The 14435-nt window shown below is 41.4% G+C and overlaps 1 protein-coding gene across 1 annotated transcript in view; it reads right to left on the bottom strand.

The window, feature by feature from the left end:
* chd9 (chromodomain helicase DNA binding protein 9) overlaps positions 1–14435 on the bottom strand; it is a 154312-nt gene that overhangs the window by 83881 nt on the left and 55996 nt on the right. Inside the window, 2 exon segments of the mRNA XM_061668941.1 lie at positions 12333–12466; positions 12468–12755. Coding sequence (XP_061524925.1) covers positions 12333–12466; positions 12468–12755 — 422 coding nt within the window.

Raw genomic sequence — 14435 nt, 5'->3', positions numbered from 1 at the left:
GCACTCAGTGTGGCTCCAAAGAATCTGTTTGAGGAAGCCTAAATGTATTGCAGTTGAAAAGAAAAGAAAGAAGTTACAGGGTCTATTTCTGTATTTAACACATACATAAGGCACACCGCATTATTGGGCGCAGGCATGTTAAAACATACGCTAGCTTAAAACATACGGTAGCATGCATGCACGCTAAAACAATGTTATTAAAAAGGCAGCGGGAGCAAAACTGAGTTCGGTTGTACTTTATTTAAGTATTTAACAATGTACTCGCGTTATTTTTTTATCAATCCTTATCCACAAATCCACCAAAGTCCTCATCTTCTGTATCCAAAATGAACAGCCGGGCAAGTTCTCAATCAAACACGCCAGGTTCGAGTCAGTCTTGTTGCCGTGCGAAAGCTCGAACAACATTGCAAGCAGACACGTTAGCCCAGCATCCACAATCCATTCACAAATTGTGGCGTAACTCGCCCGGCGCTGCCTCCTAGTCTTAGTAAAGCTGTGTTCGCCATCTGTCATCCATCGCTTCCACGCCGCTCGCAACTTCACTTTGAACGCCCTGTTTACACTGATGTCCAGCGGTTCGTCAAGCCTCTCGGAATGATGGCAAGCCCCGAGTTATTCTTTGCTCATTAATCCATTGCTCGAGTTGGTTTTCCAACTCAGCCCACCCCGCCTTGTTTCCGCGTTGTGTTTTTCTTTTTTTCCTGGGAAGACTCAGCTTTGTCTTCTTGACTTGCCGAATCTCGTTTTCCTGCTTCGTCCTCTTGCGAACCATGGATTCGTTGATCTTTAATTCTCTCGCGGCTGCTTGGGCATGCTGGGACATCCTCTTGACAGCAAGCCGCCACTATCAGAAGATTTCCAAGCGTGCCTAGCCCCATTGCATTGTTGTTAAAATGATGTTTTAAATCAGTTAGTCACCTAATCCCATAAATAGATGTCATAATGTGAATGTTAATCAAGCTTATGCGTTTTTGTCCAGACACTGCAGCTTTTGTTGTGTCTTAACTATTTTTCTATTATGTTGCACTAGGGTGCATCACACACCCTCAATACTTACACACAATCTAGGAGTAGATGAATTACAATTTTTTTAAATGTGAACCTAAATGTGATGTAAACTTATAAATCACAAGATTTGAAACTAATTGATAAAACATGTCTACTAAAATACCTAATTTCACTGTGAAGTAATTTTCTAACTTTTACTTTTTCTATTTTACCATTCATCGGAGTTGGATGTAGCGTAAGTCCACTTAGTCATGTCTGGAAAGTGAGTTGCAAGGTTCAACGTAACAACAGTCTCAAATAACTCTTGAAAGGAATTAACTCTGTGAACCACGGTTCCACTGCAAACTGAAATAATGATCGCGTCTTAATTTCAGAATCAGAATTATCTTTATTTGCCAAGTATGTCCAAAAAACACACAAGGAATTTGTCTCCGGTAATTGGAGCCGCTCGAGTACGACAAGAGACAGTCACTTGACAGAGAACACTTTTGAGACATAAAGACATTGAGAAAAACAGTCACTGAGCAATAAAGGGTTGCCAGTTATCTGATAATGCCCGTACATTTTTTGCAGAGACTTCACGCGAGTAGTACGATAGTCTGGGACAATGTTGATTGTGCAAATGTTGCAGATACTCCTCAGTCAGTGTGCAAATGGAGCAGATGCTACTCTGGCATGAGTGGCCAGTATTGGTCAACAACAGATATGCAAATAGTGCAGCGTGGCGAGACTACTACAGTGAGTGCACGAGTAATATATAATTGGCCCCACAGAAATGTGACAATGAACTCAAGTCAAAAAATTGCCAGCATGTTGTAATGGAATTGTAGGTTAGGTGTTTGAGAAGTTGATCGCAAGACGGAAGAAGCTGTTGGAATGTCTGCTAGTTCTAGTTTGCATTGATCGGTAGCGCCTACCTGAGGGAAGGAGCCGGAAGAGCTGGTGACCGGGATGTGGAGGGTCCGAGAGGATTTCGCACGCTCTTGTCTTAGTTCTGGCAGCGTGCAAGTCTTCAAGGGTGACAGTTCTCTGGAACTGTGCAAAGTACCATCCTGTTTCAAATGCTCCACCATCATTCCAGTCACCAAGAAACCTGCAATCTCGGGTCTAAATGACTACAGGCCTGTCGTCTTGACATCTGTGGTTATGAAGTCCTTTGAACGTCTCGTGCTGGACCACCTAAGAGAGTCACAGGTTCCCTGCTGGAACCCCTGCAGTTTGCCTACCGAGCGAACAGGTCTGCGGATGATGCAGTCAACATGCGACTGCACTTCATCCTAGAACAGTGCAGGGTCCTACGCGAGGATCCTGTTCGTGGACTTCAGCTCAGCGTTCAACACCATCATCCCTAAACTTCTTTCATCCAAGCTTCTCCAGCTCAGCGTCTCACCTGCCTTCTCCCAGTGGATTTACAACTTTCTGACGGGGAGGACACAGCAGGTGAGGCTGGGGGAGGCCACCTCATCCACACGCAGCATCAGCACTGGGGCGCCCCAAGGTTGTGTCCTCTCTCCGCTGCTCTTCTCTCTCTACACGAACGACTGCACCTCAACGCACCCGGCTGTCAAACTCCTGAAGTTTGCAGATGACACCACTGTCATCGGCCTCATCAAGGACGGTGACGAGTCTGCATATCGACAGGAAGCGGAGCAGCTGAAGCTGTGGTGCGGCCGACACAACCTGGAGCTGAACACGCTCAAGACTGTAGAGATGATCGTGGACTTCAGGAAGCATCCTTTGCCATAGCTGCCCCTCACGTTGTCCAGCTCCCTCGTGTCAACCGTCGAGACCTTCAAGTTCCTGGGAATTACAGTCTCTCCGGACCTGAAGTGGGCGACCAACATCAACTCCGTCCTCAAGAGGGCCCAGCAGAGGATGGACTTCCTGTGGCTTCTGAGAAAGCACGGCCTGCCACAGGAGCTGCTGAGACAGTTCTACACAGCGGTCATCGAATCAGTCCTGTGTTCTTCCATCACAGTCTGGATTGGTGCTGCTTCAAAAAAGGACAAACTCCGACTGCAACGGACAATCAAAACTGCTGAAAGGATTGTCGGTACCCCCCTACCCACCCTTGAGGACTTGCACGCTGCAAGAACTAAGACAAAAGCGTACAAAATCCTCTCGGACCCTCCACATCCCGGTCACCGTCTCTTCCAGCGCCTTCCCTCAGGTAGGCGCTACCGATCAATGCAAACTAGAACTAGCAGACATTCCAACAGCTTCTTCCGTCTTGCGATCAACTTCTCAAACACCTAACCTACAATTCCATTACAACATGCTGGCAATTTTTTGACTTGAGTTCATTGTCACATTTCTGTGGGGCCAATTATGTATTACTCGTGCACTCACTGTAGTAGTCTCGCCACGCTGCACTATTTGCATATCTGTTGTTGACCAATACTGGCCACTCATGCCAGAGTAGCATCTGCTCCATTTGCACACTGATTGAGGAGTATCTGTAACATTTGCACAACCAACATTGTCCCAGATTATCGCACTACTCGTCACTTTAAACTGCATACACCTTGAAGTCTCGACGCCCTTTGCACAATAGTAATTGCACCGGATTATTGTAATATTAGTCATTCGAACTGCTCTAAGTGCTAGAGGACTCTGCATCTTTTGCACAATTGTCCCCAAAAAATAAATAAATAAATAAAATAAATAAAATGTACCGGCATTACCAGACAACTAGCAACCCTTTATTGCTCAGTGACTGTTTTTTTGTCAATGTCTTTATGTCTCAAATAAAGATGATTCTGATTCTGATGGACGCCCCTGCTTATTTCAGCAAGACAATGCCAAACCACATTCTGCACGTTACAACAGCGTGGCTTCGTAGTAAAAGAGTGTGGGTACTAGACTGGCCTGCCTGCTGTCCAGACCTGTCTCCCATTAACAATGTGTGGCGCATTATGAAGCGTAAAATATGACAACGGAGACCCGGGACTATTGAACAGCTGAAGCTGTACATCAAGCATGCATGGGAAAGAAGTCGACCTACAAAGCTTCAACAATTAAGTGTCCTCAGTTCCCAAACGTTTCTTGAATGTTGTTAAAAGAAAAGGTGATGTAACACAGTGGTAAACATGACCCTGTCCCAGCTTTTTTGGAACGTGTTGCAGCCATAAAATTAATGATTATTTACTAAAAACAATAAAGTTTATCAGTTTGAACATTAAATATCTTGTCTTTGTAGTGTATTCAATTAAATATAGGCTGAACGTGATTTGCAAATCATTGTCTTCTGTTTTTATTTATGATTAACACAAGGTCCCAACTTCATTGGAATTAGGGCTGTACTTATTCTGTTGAATGAAAGGCAACAGATGAATAGACTGGTCAATTTGTTAGCCCACGACACCAGTTTAACTGAGCCACAAAAAAAATCAATGGACGTCTATCATAACAGCATGCTCAAAGTTCTCAATCTCAATGACCTATGCCCTATGCCCTAAATTGAACAGGAAGTTGTTCATTTTGGTTAGAAGGCTTCGTGCAATGTCACTCTATTTTGTAGCTAACACAACTATCATAATCCGGGAAATGAACCACATGATATATACGAAGTTTACCTCATCCAAACTGAACCATCATCAATCAGGATTGATTTAATAATTTAAAGAAGCTCTTCTGGCATCAATTGGCTCGAAGATGTCTGAAGTTTACTGTGCTGTTTCCAAGCAGTGGCACGATAAGCAGTAGCATCACAGTAATTTGCTTGTGTGACATCGCCAACACTGAATCTTTACGCCTTCAATGCAATGTTTCGCACATTCCCACCAGGAGCTTGTACATCTGAACTTGCCATCAGCTCACAGCAAGAGGCACTCACAAGTCAGTAAGGACATGGCCAGACCATCACAATGGCTTAATTTCCCACAACATAGGGTGTCATTTCTTATACATTTTGTAAAATAAATGACAAAAAAAGGTACATTGCTATGATGTAATAATGACTATTACACAAGGCGCTGTTACACCAGGAACAGTAAGCTCCGCTCGCAGGCTGTGCTCTTTCCTAATGTAGGCCATGGATGGTTACACTGAATAAAAAATGGGTTACGCAGTTCATTACCCCGCAACAAGGACGCTTATTGCTGCTACCTTTTGAAAGACAGAAATTAGACCAATTGGGAATGCATTTGATTAAACTGGTCGGTTCGTCGACTCCAGTGCAGGGCAGTTGTGGAGGGGAAGCACTTAAGCTATCTCATCTTGCATATTTTGCCGCAAAAATAGATTAGACGATCCTACAGTGCTTTCGTTGAAAATTTGAGGAAAACGGTGGCCTTAGTAGTGCAACCAAATTATCATGCAAGCAACAGAGATAAAACGGACGACATCCCAGAGACATGCGATGCATTCCCGCTTCGACTAATTAACGCAAGCGATTGCGACATAAATTCCTCTTGGTAGAGTAGTTTCTGTATCATTACCATATACATTCACTCATTCATATGCTGCCTCAGCCATCCAATCTGCACTGACTGCTGTTCCAACAGAAATGCGCGGGGTGTGGCCTGGAACTATTTAGCGCCTGTAAACAGCGGTACAGGGGGATGGGAAGGCAGATTACACTTGCTTGCATATGGGAGCCAGCGCTGTGTCACATGTGAAAGCAGCTTTTGCTTGCTCCTGTGTCTCTTCTGACAGCTCGTGCCTGATTTATTGTCATGGCACGCAGTAAAACTCGAACTCCAGTAATCAGCCACCATTGACCAAAATCTACCAGCTGCAATTTATTGATATTCATTGCTGGAATTCAAAAGCAATTTTGGCAGCTTGTCATATTTAAACAGAGCGCTGTAAAAATCAAAGCACACTGTTAACAATGTTCCTATACCACGTTCATTTCAGCAATACAAAGCCCCATTTTTCACGCTCATTACAGGCTGGGAATGTTGGGCCACAGCATAAATAAATCAAGTGGAAACAGAGGGGTGTTCGATACTGTCTCGACAATAATCTGGTTGAAAGGCATCGATAAGTGGTGTATCGGAGTTGATGTGTCAATGCGACAGCTGAGATGGCAGGGACACTGTAGGCACACCACACAGTATGCTCTGTGTACACATAGGGGACAATTATGGTGTACACATTTTTACAGCGACACTTTAGCATTTTTCAGACACAGATTTCACAAAATTTCATACTGAACCCAATGTATCATGCAATCAAATAATTACAGGCCTGACAGCTTCATTGTCTGGTGTGTTCTATAAACCCAAATTCCAATGAAGTTGGGACGTTGTGTAGAATGTAAATAAAAACAGGATTTGTATAAATACTCGTTGGACAGAGACAATTGATTTTAACACAACAGAGTAGGATCTTAAAGAGTCAAACTTCACACCACTGTCCTGGCATTACGTCACTGTCTTACACTCCACCTCTGTTAGGTCTTTCAAAATACCTCCGAAGGTGGAATAGTGTCAGGTCAACGTCATTTCCCCAGGATAGCGACGGGTCCAAATTAGTTGACGGGTTTGTAAGCCAAGTCTATTGGTTAGTTTTCACACGGTAATAATAAGAAAATTAAAAAAATCCAAGGGACCAAAATTCATCACCATAAACCACATCAGATCACTCTTATCGGTTGCAAAAATCTAAACAGGAAGAAGGGTTGAAGTACGGACTAGTGAGTGAAATGACAAAAAACGCAAGAGCAAAAATTGTTGATGGTAAATATTTATCCAGACAATCTATCAGGCTACAATACATCAGCAAATAGCAGAGCACATGTTCACAAAAGAAGATGTGTTACCCACCTACAGTACATGCTCAACCAAAAACAACAGTTTTACCCTGCCAGTTGGTTCAGACCAAGATGAGACTGCTTCCTCAACAAAACAGAGTTCAGTGGAAACAATGCAGTATACTTTGATGACGTTCACACCTGATTAAACAAACCAAACCAAGTGGGTAACAAACTACAGGGTCCTTGGTTTATGAAGGACTTCTGTTCTTACGGCAGCGGCGCAACCCTGAAATTGGACAGAACTCGTAACACTAACCTATGCTAATGCAGTACTAAAATCATAACTGAAGCCAATAATTGTATGAAAACCACTTGTAGGCCAAAAATATAAAGCAATTAAATGAAAAACTGCTAATACAGCGGTAAATTATCATGCCCTTTTATAAGGGATGTCCCGATACAACTTTTTCAGGTGAGATAACTATATTGCAACCTTGAGTACTGGCCAATAATGATATTGATCAGATACACTATGAACACGAAATATGCATACTTTTACTTATTTTTGTAGACTCGAATGTGAGAAAAGGCTTCAATCAAGTGATATTACAAAGAGCGAACAATAGACCGCAACAGTCAGTATGAGAAAAACTGACTCATTTATTAACCAATGGAGTGTGTAAATTTTAACCTTAAACATAATATACTAGATTGAATAAAATAAATACAAATTAAATTACAAACCCAATTCCAATGAAGTTGGGACGTTGTGTTAAACAAATATAAACAGAATACAATGATTTGCAAATCATGTTCAACCTATATTTAATTGAATACACTACAATGACACGATATTTAATGTTCAAACTGATAAACTTTATTGTTTATAGCAAATAATCATTAACTTTAAATTTTATGGCTGCAACACGTTCCAAAAAAGCTGGGACAGGGTCATGTTTACCACTGTGTTACATCACCTTTTCTTTGAGCAACATTCAATAAACGTTTGGGAACTGAGGACACTAATTGTTGAAGCTTTGTAGGTGGAATGCTTTCCCATTCTTGCTTGACGTACAGCTTCAGCTGTTCAACAGTCCGGGGTCTCCGTTGTCGTATTTTACGCTTCATAATGCACCACACATTTTCAAGGAGAGACAGGTCTGGACTGCAAGCAGGCCAGTCTAGTACCCGCACTCTTTTACGACGAAGCCACACTGTTGTAATACGTGCAGAATGTGGTTTGACATTATCTTGCTGAAATAAGCAGGGGTGTCCATGAAAAAGACGTTGCTTGGATGGCAGCATATGTTTCTCCAAAACCTGTATGTACCTTTCAGCATTGATGGTGCCTTCACAGATGTGTAAGTTACCCATGCCATTGGCACTAACACAGCCCCATACCATCACAGATGCTGGCTTTTGAACTTTGCGTCCATAACAGTCCGGATGGTTCTTTTCCTCTTTGGCCCATAAGACACGATGTCCACAATTTCCAAAAACAATTAGAAATGTGGACTCGTCGGACCACAGAACACTTTTCCAATTTTCATCAGTCCATCTTAGATGAGCTCAGGCCCAGAGAAGCCGGCAGCGTTTTTTAAAAATGTTCTAACTGATAAGCTTTATTGTTTATAGCAAATACTCATTAACTTTGAATTTTATGGCTGCAACACGTTCCAAAAAAGCTGGGACAGGGTCATGTTTACCACTGTGTTACATCACCTTTTCTTTTAACAACATTCAATAAACGTTTGGGAACAGAGGACACAAATTTTTGAAGCTTTGTAGGTGGCATTCTTTCCCATTCTTGCTTGATGTACAGCTTATCAGAGAAGCCAGCGGCATTTCTGGGTGTTGTTGATAAATAGCTTTTGCTTTGCATAGTAGAGTTTCAAGTTGAAATTACGGATGTAGCGCCCAACTGTATTTACTGATATTGGTTTTCTGAAGTGTTCCTGAGCCCATGTGGTGATATCCTTTACACATTGATGTTGGTTTTTGATGCAGTGCCGCCTGAGGGACCGAAGGTCACGGGCATTCAATGTTGGTTTTCGGTCTTGCCGCTTAAATGCAGTGATTGCTCCAGATTCTCTGAACCTTTTGATGATATTATGGACCGTAGATGATGACATCCCTAAATTCCTTGCAATTGTACGTTGAGGAACATTGTCCTTAAACTGTTCGACTATTTTCTCACGCACTTGTTCACAAAGAGGTGAACCTCGACTCATCTTTGCTTGTGAATCATTGAGCAATTCAGGGAAGCTCCTTTTACACCCAATCATGGCACCCACATGTTCCCAATTTGCCTGTTCACCTGTGGGATGTTACAAACAGGTGTTTGATGAGCATTCCTCAACGTTCTCAGTCTTTTTAGCCACCTACCCCAGCATTTTTGGAACGTGTTGCAGCCATAACATTTTAAGTTAATGATTATTTGCTTAAAACAATAAAGTTTGTCAGTTTGAACATTAAATATCTTGTCTTTGTAGTGTATTCAATGAAATATAGGTCGAACATGATTTGCAAATTATTGTATTCTGTTTTTATTTGTTTAACACAACATCCCAACTTCATTGGAATAGGGGTTATAGAAAATTCTACAAAAATAACCTCAATAAAACAAATACAAAATATATATTTAAACGTAAGCATATTCTACAACTGAATAGATTAAAAAAAAAATAACAAAAAAAAAATACCATGATGAATAACCTCAATAACTTCGATAAATATAAATTATACCTTTACCTGCACTTTAAAGTGCAAAATGACAACTCAAGTTTAATTCAGTTATTTTTTTACTGTCAGTATATGGTGGGAACACCATTTGCTTTTGCCACGTGCGGCAATACACTTTGGAAGTTCTTTATGTAATTGGGGTATAGTTTTATCGACAATGCCGTGGCGGATAACGTGGTGAGGCTCGAGGTGCTTGTATTGCCCCTTTTTGTGTGTTGGGAGCGCTATTCCTACTGTACGCGTCTTGATCTTTGAGGGGCGGTGTGGTGCACGCAATGAGACGCAGTAACAAAGTAGAAGAAGAAAGTCACGATCTCGTCACATTTTTAATATAACGAATTTTCCAACAGAGTTTGAAGAATATCTGCCTGAGATTATTGTTATGTTCCCTGTTCGTATGTGTTTATACAACGTTTGTCTAGCAATATTAATTGCTTTAAGAGATGGGTATCGCAAGTTCAATGCCAATTTTTGTTAGCACGTCAATGGTGTTTTTTTTATTGTGTGTTGGCTATGAGCAGGCAATTTTTTGTGAACAAAAACAAAGTCTTATGTTTTTGAACATACAATAGGTGTAATTCTTTTGTTATGTGTGCTTAGTTTTACATTGAACTTCAACTGTAGTGTTAATAAACGACAAAGCAAGAAACATTTATTCTTACTCCTTGCTACTTTCGTTAGCACCTTAGTAATATCCATCCATTCTCAATACCACTTATCCCGTTCACGGTCGCGCGGCGCTGGAGCCTATCCCAGCTGACTTTGGGCAAAAGGTGGACTACACCCTGAACTGGTCGCCAGTCAGTTGCAGGGCACATATAGACATAAACAACCATTCACAATCACATTCACACCATCACTGAGTGGGAACTGAACCAACGCTGCCCGCACCAAAGTTAGGCGAATGTACCACTCCACCTTAGTAATATCCAAGATCAAATATCGGATTGGGACACCCCTACTTTATATGCTGCATGACAACATATTCTTACGCCGCCACATAAGCTAGACTTTATTGTGCGAAATTCGTAACCTCAAAACGTCCTTTGTCCCCCTATAGCAGGGGTGGGCAAACTAAGGCCCGTGGGCCACATCCGGCCCGTTGATCATTTCAATCTGGCCCGCCAAAGATTTGTACAGAATCGCCCAAATCATACCAAAATCATGACTACATTCATTTGACCTTGTCCAGCGCAACGTGGTTCCACCAGGTTGTCCTGTAATGCCCAGTGGTTCCACCAGGTTGTCCTCTAATGCCCAGTGGTTCCACCAGGTAGTGCAGTAGGTACAGTGATCCATTGACTTGACTTTGGGTGTTCTGTTTTTACTCTACTACTGCTCTGAACCCTTCTTCAACCACGAGTGGGCCAAAGAAAAGAAAAGTCGACAGTGAGTGCAGAGTGTTTAATATAGAATGGACTACGAAATACTTTTTCACTTAAGTCCGTTCAAAGGCTGTATGCCTAATTTGTTGAGAAACCATTGTGGTTTTAGATGAATATAACATCAGCTGTCACTTTTCTACCAAGCATGCTGATTATGCTAACAGCCAATCAACGCAGGAACTGATGGCTACAGCTCAGCGGTTAAAATCAAGCTTGCAGGCTCAGCAAAACACCTTTATCTGACAAACTGCCATACAAGATTCAGTCACACAAGCGCCACGGGAGCTACAGATGGAACTGATTGATCTCCAGTGTGATACTGTCTTAAAAGAGAAGTTCAACTCTCAAACTGGATGAGTTTTATACTTCATTAAGCGCAGACAAATTTTAAAAAATCCAGAAGATGGCACAGAGGATGCTGGTGGTGTTTGGCTCTACATATGTGTGTGAACAGACTTTCAGTGTGATGAACACCAAAAAAAACATCCTACAGATCCCAGCTGAGTGGTGAACACCTCACCTGAGAATCTGAGAATTGCCACAACAAAACTAACACCAGACTTTGATGCACTGGCAAAAAAAGGTGATCAATAAAACAACACTGTCCCCATTAAAAGTAAATCTAAGTGTTAATAATACTACAATGCCTTTTTTTTTTTTTTTTTTTTTGGGGATATGTAAGCATTTGGTTGTGGCTTGGCCCACCTGTCAAATTGTAAAAGTCAATTAGGCCCCTGAGCCAAAACGTTTGCACTGCCCTATAGTTTGAAAACATATCAAAAGGTGATAATCGCAATGTCTATTAGCGGTATGTAAACCCCCCCATCACCGGGTTGTCAACTTGGTATCTTCAAGATACTGGTTCTATACCATTGACACATTTTTCACCATTCATCTTTTACCCATTGCAAAGATACATGGTCTTTGAGTCCAAAAATCAACCCTATACGGTACATTAGTTCAGACCACAGCTGTCAAACACAAGCCACAGACCAAACGCACCCTACCACATCATTTTCTGTCGACCACTAAAGCAAATAAAGTGTGACTATTTCATGTTTCTTGCTAAATGGATTTGTTGTTTTCTTTGTACGGGTATTACAGGAATTTGATTTAACCAAATCCTTTCATAACACAAATTGGACTACAGTTGTATACTTAATACATTTGGTTATCACTATTTTCCATGACTTCTGATTTCAAATTCAATTTGTTGTTAAAAAAAAAAAATGCATATAAGTAATAATTGAATACAGGGCAATTGTGTATACAGATACGTAATAACTTGATAGGGTAATTATACAGTAAATTTAAGATTCTCAGTCATAACGACCCTCTGAGGGAAACCGTAACTACGATATGGCCCATGATGAAATGGTGTTTGACATCCCTGTTTTAGACTGTACCTTAAGAGTCACAACTGTATTGGGACTGTAGTTTTATGTGGTTAACAGCCACATGCCTCACAGCAGTAGTAAAAGATGAGAAGCACATACCCGATCTTGGGCTTCTGCTTAGACGTGGAGGAAGGGATGATGCAGGCCTTCCTAGAGGCTTTAAATTTGGACCGCCCTTTGCCGTTTCCTTTATGCTCCTGGTGGTTCTTGCGCTGTGACGACGAGCTAGGGAAAACACTCGGGACTCATGATCCTCGGGATATTCTTCTCGCCACGCTGCCGGGCTTTAGCTATGGCCTCAGATATGATCCGATTGGCCTTCTCCTGTTTGTCAAGGGGCGCAGAGTCCGGCTGATGGTGCGTCCGCCGGGGCGTCCTCTTCTCCGACGGGGAACTGGACGATGACGAGGAGGACGACGAGGATGACGGGGATGATGAAGAGGAGGAGGAGGACGAGCTGCTCTTCATCACAGGACTGAGGACCCGGATGTGGCTCGCGGGACCATTGGTGTTCTTTCGAGGCTTTAAGCAAACAAGAAAAAAGAAATTAGCCCATGTAGATATCCCCATTTTGAAACAGTATTCTCCGATGACACTTCATGCAGCTGACAAACAGGCTCACAAAAAACACCACTGAAACACAGACAGACACTGTATAGGACCCCCATTATCCATAGATTTCACAAGCAAAATAATATATTTAAATTGCCATTTCATGTTAATTATTATTAATTCATTAAATTTAAAAAATAATTTAAACAAATATTAATTACATTTAAAAAATAATTAAATTAATATATATAATTAATAATTATTAGTGCTGCATGATTTCCATGGGTGCTGTGTTGGCAAGAAGAAGTACCCATCAAATTTTGGTACAAGTGTTTGTCATTAGAGTCACCTTGAATCAATGCCAAGTGGGGCAGTGAACATTCATAACCAGCCAACAGAACAGTCATGGAAAAAATGTTCAGTATCCACATTGTAATATGGCACATAATTGACCAGTACCTTAGGATCAGTTTGGCCTTTTGAATATTGTGGAAAACATAATTTTGGGAGGGGGACCTGCCCAACCTGCGTTTTGTGCCAATGGCCTTCATGGAAATATGTTGACACCACTTCATATAAACCTAGTTGGTGGTCACTTTCTAAAGAAAGAATCCCATAAGCCCAAGTCGTAGCTTTCAAGGTTTTACCCAAAAGACGATTTTTAAATACGGGTACCATGCATCGGTGAAAATGTGGGTTTAATTATGTATTTATTTATTTTTTAGACAGTAACACAACACATATTTCCATTTATATACAGTAAATTTCTGTTTTAAACAGAGACACACAAAAATTAGCAGGGCCGCATAAAGTACGATCAATCTGCGTCTTTGGACACATGGTTTAGTCGTCTGGAGTGGTGCTGGAAAAGTATATGATTTTTTTGGGACAAGACAGGACTCTAGATTGCAACTAATTTGGTCGGATATGCGCCTTAATTTCTGAATGGTGCGGCAAAAAAAGAAACTGGATGAGTAGAGTTATTGAGGAAGAAAAAAACCTTTCCGCAACTTGAAAGCAGACACATCATGGTCTCTAAACCAATCAAGAGATAGTGAAGAGTGAGGAACCTTCGTCAAATTGGCAGTGTGTGTGTGTGTGTGTGCGCGCATTTGAAATGTGGTCACCCGCCTACACAAAGTTAAATTTTCTGATGGCGAGCTGCAGTTACAGAAAACTGAATGGCATAAATGGAAATACCGCATTTTTCGGATTATAAATCGCAATTTTTTTTTTTTTTTTTTTTCATAGTTTGGCCAGGAGTGCTACTTATACTCCGGAGCGACTTATATGTGAAATTATTAACACATTATTATATAATTTCACATGTTATTTTCACACTGACAACCGCAAGATGGCGCTCTAGGCCTGACGAAAGCAACGTAGAAGAGGAAACGGTGCATCGTCTAGTTGTTTAGTGACACCGAGGATGAAGATTTCATTGGATTTAGTGATTTGGAGTGACACTAATGGTTTGGTAAACTTGTTAGCATGTTCTTTATGCTATAATTATCTGAATAACTGTTAATATGTTACTTTAACATACCAGGCACGTTCTCAGTTCGTTGTTTTTGCGTCTGTGTTACGTTAGCATACCGTACACCTATTCAGCCTGTTGTTCTCTATTCTATTTTTATTTTAAATTGCCTT

This window comes from Phycodurus eques, chromosome 2 (genome assembly GCF_024500275.1).
Source record: "Phycodurus eques isolate BA_2022a chromosome 2, UOR_Pequ_1.1, whole genome shotgun sequence".
NCBI lineage: Eukaryota > Metazoa > Chordata > Actinopteri > Syngnathiformes > Syngnathidae > Phycodurus > Phycodurus eques.
This window is presented reverse-complemented; position numbering and strand designations above follow the sequence as displayed.